The sequence below is a fragment of the Scyliorhinus canicula genome, chromosome 5 (assembly GCF_902713615.1).
Source record: "Scyliorhinus canicula chromosome 5, sScyCan1.1, whole genome shotgun sequence".
Taxonomy (NCBI): Eukaryota; Metazoa; Chordata; class Chondrichthyes; order Carcharhiniformes; family Scyliorhinidae; genus Scyliorhinus; species Scyliorhinus canicula.
Genome location: NC_052150.1, coordinates 213,607,817 through 213,625,199, shown reverse-complemented (window position 1 = coordinate 213,625,199; position 17,383 = coordinate 213,607,817). Strand labels below are relative to the sequence as shown.

General features: G+C 47.6%; 1 protein-coding gene across 3 annotated transcripts in view; it reads right to left on the bottom strand.

The window, feature by feature from the left end:
* obscnb (obscurin, cytoskeletal calmodulin and titin-interacting RhoGEF b) overlaps window positions 1–17,383 on the bottom strand; it is an 896,193-nt gene that overhangs the window by 708,530 nt on the left and 170,280 nt on the right. For all 3 annotated transcript variants that reach the window (XM_038798455.1, XM_038798456.1, XM_038798458.1), the window contains exon 19: window positions 9,098–9,251. In XM_038798455.1, coding sequence (XP_038654383.1) covers window positions 9,098–9,251 — 154 coding nt within the window. The remainder of the gene's footprint in view (window positions 1–9,097; window positions 9,252–17,383) is intronic.

The window sequence follows — 17,383 nt, the reverse complement described above, 5'->3', positions numbered from 1 at the left end:
CCTGACCCGTGTACCTGGGAGGCAACATACCATTCGGGAGTCTTGTTTTCGACCACAGAAACGCCTGCCTACTCCCCTTACGATTGAATCCCCTATGACTATAGCCCTGCCGGTCTTTTTCCCACCCTTCTGTGCAGCAGAGCCAGCCACGGTGCCATGAGCCTTGCTACTACTGCCTTCCCCTGGTGAGTCATCTCCCCCAACAGTATCCAAAACGGTATACCTGGTTTGGAGGGAGATGACCGTAGGGGACACCTGCACTGCCTTCCTTCTCTTTCTTTGCCTTATGGTCACCCATTCCCTGTCACCTTCACCAATCCTAATCTGCAGTGTGACCAACTCACGAAACGTGCTATCCACGACCTCCTGAGCATTGCGGATGCTCCAATGAGTAGGCTTCAATGAAGTTACTGTGAAAAGCCCCTAGTCGCCACATTCCGGCGCCTGTCCAGGGAGGCTGGTACGGGAATCGAACCGTGCTGCTGGCCTGCTTGGTCTGCTTTAAAAGCCAGTGATTTAGCCTAGTGAGCTAAACCAGCCCCACAGTCCCTGATGAGTACTTGGCAGGCCATAACATTCAAGGCTTTGGGCAAGTGCTGGCAAGCGGGATTAGATGGGCCGTTCATGGGTCGGTGCAGACTCGATGGGCCGAAGGACCTGTTCTGCCTTGCAGTATTCTGTGATTCTGACTGTTTGGACTTCAGGGGTATCCTAGCACAATCAAAGGACTTCAGCAGATAAATGCTAAGGTTAATAAAAATAAGGCACCACAGGACTGCAGCTTTACTAGATTGTATGGACCTGTCAGTAGGAATCAGGTAAACTGTTCTTGTATGAGTGAGTCCCGAGCATCTCTTACATATATAGAATAATGCCTTTTCTGTGATCGTTATAAGGTTCCTCAGCATCCATTGGCTGGTCATCATCTTCCTCCATCGAAAGAAGCATTTGTGCTCAATGATAACTTAATTGTCCAGTGGCTCGCCCTTCTTGAGCACCAAGATTTGTAGAGAACGGCACACCACAAGAAGCCTGAGACCCTTGTAAGTGACTGGTAAGTAGTCTCTCTTTTTCTTTTCATTGTCTAATTTATTTATTTTTATTTTGAAATTCTAGTTGTTTAAGTTTACCAAGGGTTTAAGACATGGCAGGAGATCCCAGACCCGTGTCATGCTCCTCGTGTGCGATGTGGGAGCTCAGGGACACGTCCACTGTCCCTGGCTCCTTCACGTGCAAGAAGTGTGTTCAGTTGCAGCTCTTGTTAGACCGCTTGACGGCTCTGGAGCTGCGGATGGACTCACTTTGGAGCATCCGCGATGCTGAGGAGGTCGTTGATAGCACGTTTAGCGAGTTGGTCACACCGCAGGTGAAGGTTACTGAGGGAGATAGAAAATGGGTGACCAAAAGAAAGAGCAAGAGTAGGAAGGCAGTGCAGGTGTCCCCTGCGGTCATCTCCCTGCAAAACAGATATACCGCTTTGGATACTGTTGAGGGAGATGGCTCACCAGGGGAAGGCAGCAGCAGCCAGGTTCATGGCACCGTGGCTGGCTCTGCTGCACAGCAGGGCAGGAAGAAAAATGGCAGGGCTATAGTGATAGGGGACTCGATCGTAAGGGGAATAGACAGGCGGTTCTGTGGACGTAATCGAGACTCCAGGATGGTATGTTGCCTCCCTGGTGCAAGGGTCAAGGATGTCTCGGAGCGGCTGCAGGACATTCTAGGGGGGGAGGGTGAACAGCCAGCTGTCGTGGTGCACATAGGCACCAACGATATAGGTAAAAAACGGGATGAGGTCCTACAAGCGGAATTCAGGGAGTTAGGAGTTAAACTAAAAAGTAGGACCTCAAAGGTAATAATCTCAGGATTGCTACCAGTGCCACGAGCTAGTCAGAGTAGGAATGTCAGGATAGATAGGATGAATGCGTGGCTCGAGAGATGGTGCAAGAGGGAGGGATTCAAATTCCTGGGGCATTGGGACCGGTTCTGGGGGAGGTGGGACCAGTACAAACCGGACGGTCTGCACTTGGGCAGGACTGGAACCGATGTCCTAGGGGGGGTGTTTTCTAGAGCTGTTGGGGAGGGTTTAAACTAATGTGGCAGGGGGATGGGAACCAATGCTGGAAGTTGGAAGGTAGTAAAACAGGGACAGAAACAAAAGGAAGTAAGGGGAAAAGTGCAAGGCAGAGAAGACATAGTCAGAAATCCATAAGGGCGACAGTACAAGGTACAGTGACTGAGGGAAGCACAGTGAATAGGCCCAGTAATAACAAAAGGAATAAAACTGGAGATGTTAAGATTCAAAACAGAGGTAAAAAAAACCAACATAAGTGTACTTTACCTGAATGCTCGTAGTATTCGGAATAAAGTAAATGAGTTGGTGGCACAAATCATCGTAAATGACTATGATTTAGTGGCCATTACTGAAACATGGTTAAAGGATGGTCACGACTGGGAGTTAACTATCCGAGGGTATCAAACTATTCGGAAGGACAGAGTGGATGGTAAGGGAGGTGGTGTTGCTCTGTTATTTAAGGATGACATCCGGGCAATAGTAAGGGATGACATCGGTGCTATGGAGGATAAGGTTGAATCCATTTGGGTGGAAATCAGGAATAGTAAGGCGAAAAAGTCACTGATAGGAGTAGTCTATCGGCCACCAAATAGTAACGAGATGGTGGGGCAGGCAATAAACAAAGAAATAACTGATGCATGTAGAAATGGTACAGCAGTTACCATGGGGGATTTTAATCTACATGTCGATTGGTTTAACCAGGTCGGTCAAGGCAACCGTGAGGAGGAGTTTATAGAATGTATCCGCGATAGTTTCCTAGAACAGTATGTAATGGAACCTACGAGGGAACAAGCGGTCCTAGATCTTGTCCTGTGTAATGAGACAGGATTGATTCATGATCTCATAGTTAGGGATCCTCTCGGAAGGAGCGATCACAATATGGTGGAATTTAAAATACAGATGGAGGGTGAGAAAGTAAAATCAAATACTAGTGTTTTGTGTTTAAACAAAGGAGATTACAAGGGGATGAGAGAAGAACTAGCTAAGGTAGACTGGGAGCTAAGACTTTATGGTGGAACAGTTGAGGAACAGTGGAGAACCTTCCAAGCGATTTTTCACAGTGCTCAGCAAAGGTTTATACCAACAAAAAGGAAGGACGGAAGAAAGAGGGAAAATCGACCGTGGATATCTAAGGAAATAAGGGAGAGTATCAAATTGAAGGAAAAAGCATATAAAGTGGCAAAGATTGCTGGGAGATTAGAGGACTGGGAAATCTTTAGGGGGCAACAGAAAGCTACTAAAAAAGCTATAAAGAGTAAGATAGAGTATGAGAGTAAACTTGCTCAGAATATAAAAACAGACAGTAAAACTTTTTACAAATATATAAGACAAAAAAGAGTGGCTAAGGTAAATATTGGTCCTTTAGAGGATGAAAAGGGAGTTTTAATAATGGGAAATGAGGAAATGGCTGAGGAACTGAACAGGTTTTTTGGGTCGGTCTTCACAGTGGAAGACACAAATAACATGCCAGCGACTGATAGAAATGAGGCTATGACAGGTGAGGACCTTGAGAGGATTGTTATCACTAAGGAGGGAGTGATGGGCAAGCTAATGGGGCTAAAGGTAGACAAGTCTCCTGGCCCTGATGGAATGCATCCCAGAGTGCTAAAAGAGATGGCGAGGGAAATTGCAGATGCACTAGTGATAATTTACCGAAATTCACTAGACTCTGGGGTGGTCCCGGTGGATTGGAAATTAGCAAACGTGACGCCACTGTTTAAAAAAGGAGGTAGGCAGAAAGCAGGAAATTATAGGCCAGTGAGCTTAACTTCGGTAGTAGAGAAGATGCTGGAATCTATCATCAAGGAAGAAATTGCGAGGCATCTGGATAGAAATTGTCCCATTGGGCAGACGCAGCATGGGTTCGTAAAGGGCAGGTCATGCCTAACTAATTTAGTGGAATTTTTTGAGGACATTACCAGTGCAGTAGATAACGGGGAGTCAATGGATGTGGTATATCTGGATTTCCAGAAAGCCTTTGACAAGGTGCCACACAAAAGGTTGCTGCATAAGATAAAGATGCATGGCATTAAGGGTAAAGTAGTAGCATGGATAGAGGATTGGTTAATTATTAGAAAGCAAAGAGTTGGGATAAATGGGTGTTTCTCTGGTTGGCAATCAGTAGCTAGTGGTGTCCCTCAGGGATCCGTGTTGGGCCCACAATTGTTCACAATTTACATTGATGATTTGGAGTTGGGGACCAAGGGCAATGTGTCCAAGTTTGCAGATGACACTAAGATGAGTGGTAAAGCGAAAAGTGCAGAGGATACTGGAAGTCTGCAGAGGGATTTGGATAGGTTAAGTGAATGGGCTCGGGTCTGGCAGATGGAATACAATGTTGACAAATGTGAGGTTATCCATTTTGGTAGGAATAACAGCAAACGGGATTATTATTTAAACGATAAAATATTAAAGCATGCCGCTGTTCAGAGAGACTTGGGTGTGCTAGTGCATGAGTCACAGAAGGTTGGTTTACAAGTGCAACAGGTGATTAAGAAGGCAAATGGAATTTTGTCCTTCATTGCTAGAGGGATGGAGTTTAAGACTAGGGAGGTTATGTTGCAATTGTATAAGGTGTTAGTGCGGCCACACCTGGAGTATTGTGTTCAGTTTTGGTCTCCTTACTTGAGAAAGGACGTACTGGCGCTGGAGGGTGTGCAGAGGAGATTCACTAGGTTAATCCCAGAACTGAAGGGGTTGGATTATGAGGAGAGGTTGAGTAGACTGGGACTGTACTCGTTGGAATTTAGAAGGATGAGGGGGGATCTTATAGAAACATTTAAAATTATGAAGGGAATAGATAGGATAGATGCGGGCAGGTTGTTTCCACTGGCGGGTGACAGCAGAACTAGGGGGCATAGCCTCAAAATAAGGGGAAGTAGATTTAGGACTGAGTTTAGGAGGAACTTCTTCACCCAAAGGGTTGTGAATCTATGGAATTCCTTGCCCAGTGAAGCAGTTGAGGCTCCTTCATTACATGTTTTTAAGGTAAAGATAGATAGTTTTTTGAAGAATAAAGGGATTAAGGGTTATGGTGTTCGGGCCGGAAAGTGGAGCTGAGTCCACAAAAGATCAGCCATGATCTAATTGAATGGCGGAGCAGGCTCGAGGGGCCAGATGGCCTACTCCTGCTCCTAGTTCTTATGTTCTTGCTGGGGCATACTGTAGTGCTCTGCCAAATAGATCTAAGCATCTAAATCGCATCTTCAGAAGCCCAGTAATCTGTTTGTTGGCCCTCCACTTATATCGTGCTGGGTATTGCATCTATCCTCTGCATCAGTGCTGGGGTTCCTCACAGGTGAAAGCAACTACATCTTCAGTGGGAAGCCCCCATCACCCAGTATCTATACTTGTAGTTACACGGGGCATGGTCTGAAAAAGGTCTGGCACTGAGGACTGCCTTGGTGTAGGCATCGTGGTTGCTTCCTGTGAACCATACACACCCAAGGGGGTAGCACTGTGGTGGTCACAGACCACTTGTACATTAACCAAAAGGATGCAGTTCCCATTTATGAAGACTACAGGCTTGTCAGTGGGAGCCTTGATGACCACAAGTGTGAATTTGATGACCCTATGGGCCAGGGAAAATCCTTCGTTGGCCCCAAATCCTATCATTCCCTCAGCCTAACTGCCTAGATTGGTGTCACGACTCACCTATTTGCTAGCCCTTGTGACTATGACATTTAGGTTTACTCAGTGTCCAAAACTTTCTTCCAGCCCTTCTTCTACTCACTAAAATGTCACCATCAATATGCCACTCCAGTAATGTGTTCCCCACAGCTCTGTCACACTTTCCCCTTCCCCCCAATATCTATGCTGATGTCCATGCTGTGGTAACCTTCTTGCCAAGGCTCATCAGTAAATACGATGACTGCCATTTGCAACGAAAACTGCCCTCCCGCTTGCTCAACGCCTTGTCATACCTGACAAGACTCTGAAGCTTCCATCCACATACTTCCCACACAATATTTCCACTTTTTCCACCTCCGGGCCCTCCTTCTTTGGGGAACTAATCTCAAGCTTTTATTTAAACACAGTAGTGTACATCAATTATTCCTTAATTTGCATGTGGTATAAATCAGTACTAGACTCTGTATAACCAAAACAATGTTAATTTGTTTGGTTTGGTAGTGATCTCATTCCGCTTGGTCTTATCTATTTTCAGGGTCCACTTTACACTGCAGAATAGAAATGATTAGAAGTAGATTAACTGTACATTCCATGGAATTTCCCACAAATTTTGAGAAAGACATATTGAAATGCAAAATGATGCAACAAATGTTTAGATATATAATTATCTATTATCCCCCATTTTAACAGGAATCAAATAGGCAAAGGTTTAAAGATGTGCGTTTATATGGCTTTCTGGATGGGAGCGAAAATAACAGGGTAGTTGTTATGGGGGACTTTAACTTTCCAAATATTGACTGGAAACACTATAGTACTTTAGATGGATCCGTTTTTGTCCAATGTGTGCAGGAGGGTTTCTTGATGCAGTATGTAGATAGGCCAACAAGAGGCGAGGCCGTATTGGATTTGGTACTGGGTAATGAACCAGGACAGGTGTTAGATTTGGAGGTAGGTGAGCATTTTGGTGATAGTGACCACAATTCGATTACGTTTACTTGAGCGATGGAAAGGGATAGGTATAAACCGCAGGGCAAGAGTTATTGCTGGGGGAAAGGCAATTATGATGCGATGATGCAAGACTTAGGATGCATCGCCTGGAGAGGAAAACTGCAGGGGATGGACACAATGGAAATGTGGAGCATGTTCAAGGAACAGCTACTGCGTGTCCTTGATAAGTATGTACCTGTTAGACAGGGAGGAAGTGGTCGAGTGAGGGAACCATGGGTTACTAAAGCAGTTGAACCACTTGTCAAGAGGAAGAAGAAGGCTTATGTGAAGATGAGACGTGATGTTTCAGTTGGGTCGCTTGAGAGTTACAAGTTAGCTAGGAAGGCTCTAAAGAGAGAGCTAAGAAGAGCCAAGCGAGGACATGAGAAGTCTTTGGCAGGTAGGATCAAGGATAACCCTAAAGCTTTCTATAGGTATGTCAGGAATAAAAGAATGACTAAGGTAAGAGTAGGGCCATTCAAGGACAGTAGTGGGAAGTTGTGCGTAGAGTCCGAGGAGATAGGAGAGGTGCTAACTGAGTATTTTTCGTCAGTATTCACACAGGAAAAAGACAAAGTTGTCGAGGAGAATACTGAGATACAGGCTACTAGACTAGAAGGGCTGAGGTTCATAAGGAGGCGGTGTTAGCGATTCTGGAAAGTGTGAAAATAGGTAAGTCCCCTGGGCCGGATGGGATTTATCCTAGGATTCTCTGGGAAGCTAGGGAGGAGATTGCTGAGCCTTTGGCTTTGATCTTTAAGTCATCTTTGTCTACAGGAATAGTGCCAGAGGACTGGAGGATAGCAAATGTTGTCCCCTTGTAAAAGAAGGGGGGTAGAGATAACCCCGGTAACTATAGACCAGTGAGCCTTACTTCTGTTGTGGGAAAAGTCTTGGAAAGGTTTATAAGAGATAGGATTTATAATCATCTGGAAAGGAATAATTTGATTAGAGATGGTCAACATGGTTTTGTGAAAGGTAGGTCGTGCCTCACAAACCTCATTGAGTTCTTCGAGAAGGTGACCAAACAGGTGGATGAGGGTAAAGCAGTTGATGTGGTGTATATGGATTTCAGTAAAGCGCTTGATAAGGTTCCCCACGGTAGGCTATTGCAGAAAATACAGAGGCATGGGATTCAGGGTGATTTAGCAGTTTGGATCAGAAATTGGCTAGCTGATAGAAGACAAAGAGTGGTGGTTGATGGGAAATGCTCTGACAGGTGTCCAGTTACTAGTGGTGTGCCACAAGGATCTGTTTTGGGGCCGTTGCTGTTTGTCATTTTTATAAATGACCTGGAGGAGGGCGTAGAAGGATGGGTGAGTAAATTTGCAGATGACACTAAAGTCGGTGGAGTTGTGGACAGTGCAGAAGGATGTTATAAGTTACAGAGGGACATAGATAAGCTGCAGAGCTGGGCTGACAGGTGGCAAATGGAGTTTAATGCAGAAAAGTGTGAGGTGATTCATTTTGGAAGGAATAACAGGAGGGCAGAGTACTGGGCTAATGGTAAGATTCTTGGTAGTGTGGACGAGCAGAGAGATCTCGGTGTCCATGCCCATAGATCCCTGAAAGTTGCCACCCAGGTTGAGAGGGTTGTTAAGAAGGCGTACGGTGTGTTAGCTTTTATTGGTAGAGGAATTGAGTTTCGGAGCCATGAGGTCATGTTGCAGTTGTACAAAACTCTGGTGTGGCCGCATTTGGAGTATTGTGTGCAGTTCTGGTCGGCACATTATAGGAAGGATGTGGAAGCATTGGAAAGGGTACAGAGGAGATTTACAAAAATGTTGCCTGGTATGGAGGGAAGATCATATGAGGAAAGGCTGAAGGACTTGAGGCTGTTTTCGTTAGAGAGAAGAAGGTTAAGAGGGGACTTAATTGAGGCATACAAGATGATCAGAGGATTAGATAGGGTGGACATCGAGAGCCTTTTTCCTCGGATGGTGATGTCCAGCACGAGGGGACATAGCTTTAAATTGAGGGGAGATAGATATAGGACAGATGTCAGAGGTAGGTTCTTTACTCAGAGAGTAGTAAGGGCGTGGAATGCCCTGCCTGCAACAGTAGTGGACTCGCCAACACTAAACGCATTCAAATGGTCATTGGATAGGCATATGGACGATAAGGGAATAGTGTAGAGGGACTTTAGAGGGGTTTCACAGGATTGCGCAACATCGTGGGCCGAAGGGCCTGTACTGCGCTGTAATGTTCTATGTTCCTCATAACGACCAGAAACCTCAAAGTGCACATATCAGCCATTATTGAATGGTGGAGCAGACTCAATGGGCCAAATGGCCTAATTCTGCACCTATGTCTTATGGTCTTTGTACGCAATAAAATACTTTTTGAAGTGTAATCATTATTGTAATATGACTTAGAAAAAGCTAGGTACAATAATATCTAACCACATACCATGGACAGTAAGCATAGCTGTCGACTTGCAATCCACTGCATCACATGTGTATTGCGCTTGGTGTTCATTTCCACAGTGGTGAATGATAAGGCTCCTTTGCCTTCCTTTAGATATAATGCTATATCCTTTGCCTGGTTTAATTTCTACATTATCCTGCAGAAAATAAAATCAGAATGACGAGGTGTATATTATACTGATGTACAACTGGAAACTATTTAAGATTAGCCATCAAGATTCATAGTGAGTTGAAGAAAAAGATAAAGAAGTTCATTCAAAATTGCAAGATAATTGTCAAAGCTGGACAGCTTTAATCTACTTTCAGAGAAAATTTAATATAAAGGAAAACCTGAAAATGCTTGAAATATGAAATGAAACAAAAATTCTGAAAATATATATAAAATATCATAATGTGAAGAGTAAGATTTTGAAGCCTCCCATCACCAGAAATGGAGCAATAAAGCTGGAAATGGTGAAGCACAATGTGGATAATACCAGAGTCCAATAAATTCAATGTAAAGTACAATCTAACTCACAGCAAAAAAGGCAGGTTAGGTTAATGTTACCCCCACCTAGTTATGTTGGTGGTACTTTCTGCAGTTTTTTTCTGCTGATAGTTTTGCTGCAGTCTCTGAAGTGCATACTCTGTTGGGTTGTGACTTTTTTCAGTAATGTCAATGACAGGAAAAGCAAGCATTCAATGCTAGCAGAAGATTTTATGTACCATGGGACTGATGCTGCTCTGAACCAGTCTGATACAATAGGCAGGTACGGCATTGACAGAACCTGATTGCACTGAATCCTGGTAACCTGCAAGATTAGGAACAGGTGCAAAAACTAGGCAATGGAAGGAATCTTCCGCTCCTGCCAGTGGCAGGATTTGTGTGGGTGTGGAGCACTAAATTTGGGGTGATTGAAAAAGCCAGCAGAAAATGAGTTTGAAATTTTGCTCTCTCAACTTTGAAGGTGGGTAAAATGGGTCATGTTTCCCGCTGGTCTATGTCAGGAACCACATTTTATATAGATACAAGCTCCCATTCCCAATGTTCCAGTGAAGCCCAGCACAAACTGGAAGAACAACATCTCATCTTCTGGTTAGGCACGCTTCTGGTCTTCAAAAACTTCAGATGATTAGCTCTACCCCACCTCGACCCCTTTGTTTTAACAGTCTTTTACATTTTATTTCCTTCTTGTCTTTCTTTTTCTAGAATTTCAAGAAATTGTGCAGTAAAGGTTAATAAGGGGCTGCCCCAACCACTCGCATAACTGAGTGGCAGTTACCTGTCAGTCACCTAAAGGCACTGATTGGAATAGCTTTGATCTAAAGTACCAGGTGGGGGGAGTCATCTCAGGCCAAGTTAAAAGAGCAGTTCAAAACTCACTCCCAGTGAGCCAGAGAAGACACATCGAAGAGTGAGACTCATCGAAGAGTGAGTTTGGAAATTTGAAGCTAGGTGGGAATTCAAAGATGGGTGGGGAAGAGGTGCCTTTTATCCCTAGATTTTTTGCACAAATTTCCATGGAGTGGTCTTGTCCTGCTGGAGGTGACTACAAGGGAGAGAACTGATTGGTGAGTCACAGGTAAGGCAGATAAGTCCTTCATATCGAGAGCGGAGCTGAACGGAGAAATCGGGACTGCAGACTGAGGAGGTAAGTGGTATTTATGTCTGTGACTCTGTGTTTTCAAATTGTGGGGTAGGAAAACAAAGTGACGTCACAGTAAAGCGGTGACTTGATTGGCTGGTAGGGAATCTGTGTTAAATTTGAAATAAAAATACTGAAAAAACAAATTAAAACTAATTACTTAACTAGGTAGAGGAGTAACTAAACCGGAGGGCAGAGATTAGTATTTAGCATTTAAATTTTACAGTAAAAATCTGGTGTGAGGGACAATTGTAACTTAATCTAATAACGATTGAAGTGATTATTTTGAATTAACTAGTGCTTAAATGTCACTCCGCGGGGTGCGGTGCTCTAACTGTGATATGTGGGAGATCCGTGACGCTGCCAGCATTCCAGTCGACTGCATCTGCAGCAAGTGTAACCAATGGCAGCTCCTCACAAACCGTGTGGTTTGGTTGGAGTAGCAGTTGGATGCACTTAGGAACATGCAGGTAGGGGAAAGCGTCAAAGATAGGAGTTATAGGGACACACCAATGTGCAGGCAGACAGATGGGTGACCGCTAGAAAGGGCAGGCAGGCATTGCAAGAATCCCCTGTGGATGTCCCCCTTTCTAACAGGTATAATGTTGGGATAGCCTATCTGAACAAACACAGAACATCCTGAAGGGGGAGGGTGTACAGCCAGAGGTCATAGTACACATAGGTCCTAACGACATAGGCAGGAAGAGTGATGAGGTCTTAAAGAAGGAGTTGAGGGAGTTAGGCAATAAATTAAAAAGCACAATCTCTGGGGTTGTAATCTCAGGATTACTCCCTGTGCCACGTGCCAGTGAGGCTAGAAATAGGAGAATAGTGCAGCTAAATACTAGGCGAAACTGGTGGTATAGGTGGGAGGGATTCAGATTTCTGGACCACTGGGATCTTGTCCGGGGCAGGTGTGACTTGTACAAGGACGGGTTGCATCTAAACTGGAGAGGCACCAATACCCTGGCTGGGAGGTTTACTAGAGTCACTCGGGAGGAGTTAAACTAGTATGGCAGGGGGGTAGGAACCACAGTGCTAGCTTAAAAGGTGTAATAACTGAAGGGGAAATAGAGAACAAAAATAAGAGAACAACTTTACCCTGTCAGCTCAAACGCAGTGGTTTGAAGTGTATTTGTTTCAACGCCAGAGATATAGCGAGTAACGCAGATGAACTTAGAGCACTTATTAGTACTTGGATTTACGATGTTGTGGCTATCGCAGAAACATGGTTAAAGGAAGGGCAAGATTGGCAGCTGAACGTTGGAGGATATAAAAGCTTCAGGAGAGATAGAGGGGGATATAAAAGGGGTGGAGAAGTAGCATTACAGGTTAAGGAAAATATTATAGCCATACTGCGGGAGGACATTTTGGAGGGCTGATACAATGAGGCAACCTGGGTAGAGCTCAGGAACAGGAAGGGGGCAATCACAATGTTTATTACAGGCCCCTAAATGCCAGTGACAGATAGAGGAGCAGATAGGTAGAGAAATTTTGGATAGGTGCAAAATTAACAGGGTTGTTGTGGTAGGGGATTTTAATTTCCCATATATTGACTGGGACTCATTTAGTGCCGGGGTTTGGATGGGGTAGAGTTTGTAAGTTGCATCCAGGAAGCCTTCTTGATGCAAGACATAGAAACATCCACATATTGCATCTTCCAACTAGGGAAGGGGCTGTACTGGATCTGGTATTGGGGAATGAGCCTGGACAGGTGGTTGAGATTTCAGAAGGGGAACATTTTGGGAGTAGTGACCACAATTCCGTAAGTTTTAGGGTACTTTTGGACAGGGGTGAGGGTAACCCTTACGTTAAGATGCTAAACTGGGAACGGCAAATTACGATAACATTAAACAGGAATTGAAGATTTTGGATTGGGTGCAGCTGTTGTATAGTAAATCAACATTGGACATGTAGGAGTCTTTCAAGCAACTGTTGATTAAGATTCAGGAAAGTCACGTTCCTGAGAGAACAAAGGATAAGTATGGGAAGTTTTGGCAGCCTTGGATAAGAAGGGATATTTTGAACCTCGTCAAAAAGAAAAAGGAGACTTTTTTACGGTCTAGAAGGGTGGCGTTAGTCGAAACTTTTGAGGAGTATTAAGATAGTAGGAAGGTACTGAAGCAGGAAATTAGGAAGGCTAAGAAGGGTCATGAAAAGTCCTTGATAAGTCGGATTAAGGTGAATCCCAAAGCTTTTTATTCATATGTAAAAAGCAAGAGTGTGGCCAGGGAAAGGAGCGGATCACTTAAGGACAGTGGGGGAATCTATTTGTTGAGCCCGAGGAAATGGGTTGAAAGTAAATAAATACTTTGCATCAGTGTTCACTAAAGAAAGCGACTTTGGGGAAGATGATTCTTGGGTAGGGTGTGTGGACAGTCTGGATCATGTTAACATCGATAAGGAGGTATTGGGTCTGGCTACAGTTGTATAGAACCTTGGTAAGACCGCACTTGGAATATTGCGCACAATATTGTACGGTACAATATTGTAAGCCACTATGGAAATTGAACCTGCGCTGTTGGTCTTGTTCTGCATTACAAGCCAACTGTTTAGCCCACTGATGTACCATCAATTGAACGCGAGACGAGTTGCTGTACAAAAGTATGGCTTTAATCAGCTAGATGTTAGCTCTGCGGTCGATTACAGTATAAGGACGACCGCCGGGAGTACTGGGTATTTATACCCCGCCCTGGAGGCGGGGTTAACTCAGCCTTTCGACCAATCGGGGAGCCGTCACATGACTGGTCTCAACCAATCGGTCGAGAGGCACATGACCGACCAGGGCCAATGGTAAGCCGGTGTTCTGCACCAATGGCAGGCAGCTATGCTAATCATACCACCACATTCACCCCTTGCGGAGAAAGAAGCCGGGGGGGGGGTCAACGAGAGCTGGGGGGGGGGGGAGAACTGGTGGTATGAGTAGTAATGAGAGAAGGAAAAAAAATGTATCCTTGGCTTCCCACTGGCCAAAACATTTAACAACAGTACATACTGTCCATACAAGGTCCATGGTGGTGTTGAAAGTTAAATGGACTCGATCAGCCTTTTCGTTGCCCGTGATGTCCTGGCAGACCGCCGCAGTGGAGTTGGTGACGCTGGTTCAGCCGATGGTGGTGGTTCAGCTGATGTCCTAGACTCCGGGAGCGATGGTCCTTGAACTGTCTCCGTAACCCAGGCTGGTGGCGGAGACGCCATGGATGGGGGACGGGTGTCCTGGGTGGGGCACTGGGGGAAAAGGAACGGGGGGGGGGGGAGGTCTGTGGTGAAGGAGGGGAGGGCCGCACGCCGGCGGGTGCCAGGTCCCATGAGGGAGACCGTGTCCTGCCGACCGTCGGGGTACTCCACGTACGCATACTGCGGGTTAGCGTGGAGTAACTGGACCTGTTCCACCAACGGGTCGGACTTGTGCACCTGCACATGCTTCCGGAGCAAGATGGGTCCGGGGGTGGCCAGCCACGTCGGGAGAGGGGATCCGGAGGACGACTTCCTGGGGAAAACAAGAAGACGTTCATGAGGTGTCTGATTTGTTGTGGTACAGAGGAGTGAGCGGATAGAATGTAGGGCATCGGGGATAACCTCTTGCCACCGGGAAATAGGGAGATCTCTGGACCGGAGGGTCCGTAGTATGGTCTTCCAGGTGGTACCATTCTCCCGCTCGACCTGTCCGTTACCCCGAGGGTTATAGCTGGTCGTCCTGCTAGAGGCAATGCCCCTGCTGAGCAGGAATTGACGCAGCTCGTCGCTCATAAATGAGGACCCCAGATCGCTATGTATGTACGCGGGGTAGCCGAACATGGAGAAGATGGAGAGGAGGGCCTTAATGACGGTCGATGTGGTCATGTCGGGGCAGGGAATGGCGAAGGGGAAGCGGGAGTATTCATCGATTACCGTCAGAAAATAAATGTTGCGGTTGCTAGAGGGAAGGGGCCCCTTGAAGTCAATGCTGAGACATTCGAAGGGGCGGGATGCTTTGATCAGATGCGCGCGCTCGGGGCGGTAGAAGTGCGGTTTGCACTCTGCGCAGATGTGGCAGTCACGGGTTACTGTCCTGACTTCCTCGATGGAGAAGGGCAGGTTGCGGGCCTTTATGAAATGATAGAAACGGGTCACCCCTGGATGGCAGAGGTCCGCGTGGAGGGAGCGGAGGCGGTCTATCTGTGCACTGGCGCAGGTATCACGGGACAGGGCACCAGGAGGCTCATTGAGCTTCCCAGGATGATACAAGATATCGTAGTTGTACGTGGACAACTCGATCCGCCACAGTAAGATCTTGTCGTTCTTAATCTTGCCCCTCTGTGCATTATCGAACATGAAGGCCACTGACCGTTGGTCTGTGAGGAGGGTAAACTTCCTGCCGGCCAAATAGTGCCTCCAATGTCGCACAGCATCGACTATGGCCTGGGCTTCCTTTTCCACTGAGGAGTGGCGGAGTTTGGAAGCCTGGAGGGTTCTGGAGAAGAAGGGCACGGGTCTGCCCGCTTGGTTCAGGGTGGCCGCCAGAGCTACTTCTGATGCGTCGCTCTCAGCCTGGAAGGGGAGGGGCTCGTCGATGGCGCGCATCGTGGCCTTTGCGATGTCCGTTTTGATGCGGCTAAAGGCCTGGCAGGCCTCTGACGACGGCGGGAAGGTAGTGGACTGAATGAGGGGACGGGCATTGTCGGCGTAATTGGGAACCCATTCGGCATAGTAAGCGAAGAAACCCAGGCAGCGTTTGAGGGATTTGAGGGTATTGGGGAGAGGGAGTTCCATCAGGGGGCACATGCGTTCAGGGTCGAGGCCTATCACTCCGTTACGCACTACGTAGCCGAGGATGGCTAGACGGTCGGTGCTAAACACGCACTTATCCTTATTGTAAGTTAGGTTAAGGAGTTTTGCGGTTTGGAGGAATTTTTGGAGGTTGGTGTCATGGTCCTGCTGGTCGTGGCCGCAGGTGGTGACATTATCGAGGTACGGGAAGGTAGCCCGTAATCCGTACTTGTCGACCATTCGGTCCATCTCCCGTTGGAAGACCGAGACCCCATTTGTGACACCGAATGGAACCCTGAGGAAGTGGTAGAGGCGCCCAGCTGCCTCGAACGCAGTGTACTTGCGGTCACTCGCGCGGATGGGGAGCTGGTGATAGGCGGACTTGAGGTCCACAGTGGAGAAGACTTTGTATTTCGCAATCTCGGTTTACCATGGTGGAAATACGGGGGAGAGGATACACGTCCAGTTGCGTAAACCGGTTGATGGTCTGGCTGTAGTCGATGACCATCCGGTTTTTCTCCCCAGTCCGGACCACCAGCACTTGGGCTCGCCAGGGACTGTTGCTGGCCTCGATGACCCCTTCCTTCAGCAACCTCTGGACCTCGGACCTGATGAAGGTCCGGTCCTGGGCGCTGTACCATCTGCTCCGGGTCGCGACGGGTTTGCAATCGGGGGTGAGATTAGCAAACAAGGAGGGGGGGTCCACTTTGAGGGACGCGAGGCTGCAGACCGTGAGGGGGGTATAGGGCCGCCGAATTGGAAGGTCAAGCTCTCCAGGTTGCACTGGAAGTCCAGTCCTAGGAGTGCCGGTGCGCAACGGTCGGGGAGGACAAGGAGTTTATAATTTTTAAAAACCTTCCCTTGGACGGTGAGGTCTGCGATGCAGCACCCGGTGATGCGGACGGAGTGCGAACCTGAGGCTAACCCGATTTTGTGTTTTACAGGGTGGTCAGGGAGCGCGCAGCGTCTTACCGTGTCAGGGTGTACGAAGCTTTCCGTGCTCCCGGAGTCCAGCAGGCAACCCGTCTCGTGGCCGTTGAGGTGGATTAGCGTCGTCGTCTTGGCGAGCGTGCGTGGAAGTGACTGGTCGAGCTGAATGGCCGCGAGCCGTGGAGAAGATCCATCGTCGTAGTCGTCGTCGGCCGAGTAGGTGCTGGCAGGACCTTATGTGCCAGTCCAGAATGGCGGTGCCCAGGACCCGCACGTGGAGTCGGGGCCCCAAGATGGCGGCCCCCAGGACCCGCACGTGGAGTCGAGGCCCCAAGATGGCGGCGCCCAGACCCGCACGTGGAGTCGCTGCCCCAAGATGTCACAGAAATAGCAAGCCCCGCGGGCTTGTCGGGCGTCCCGCGGCGCAGGCCTGAGGGGGGCCGGGAGCGGCGGATGGCGGTGGGGAAGCGTGCTTGGAGGCCCAGGGCGCTGCAGCGCGGCTGGTGACATAGGCGCGGGCGTTTAAGCCGGCGACCTCCAGGGAGGTGGAGAGAGTCCGTGCCTCAGTTAGTCTGAGGTCGTCTTTTTCCAGCATCCACTGGCGGATAGCGGCGGACTGCATCTGAGCCACGTAAGCATCTCTAATCAAAAGTTCCATGTGCTCAGTGGCTGAAACTTGGAGGCAGGTGCAATTCCTCCCCAGGACAGCGAGGGCCTGGTAAAAATCGTCTAAGGACTCACCGGGGAGCTGTTGTCTGGTAGCCAGCAGATGTCGGGCGAACACTCGGTTTACCGGCTTAAAAAACTGTCCTTTCAGCTTATCCATGGCCGCGTCGTAATCTTTTTCTTCCCCTATCATCGCGTAGGCCGCCATGCCCACGCTGGAATGGAGAATATGAAGCTTCTGTGCCATGGTGGGGGGGCTGCTTGTGGACGCTAGGTAGCCATCGAAACACGCCAGCCAA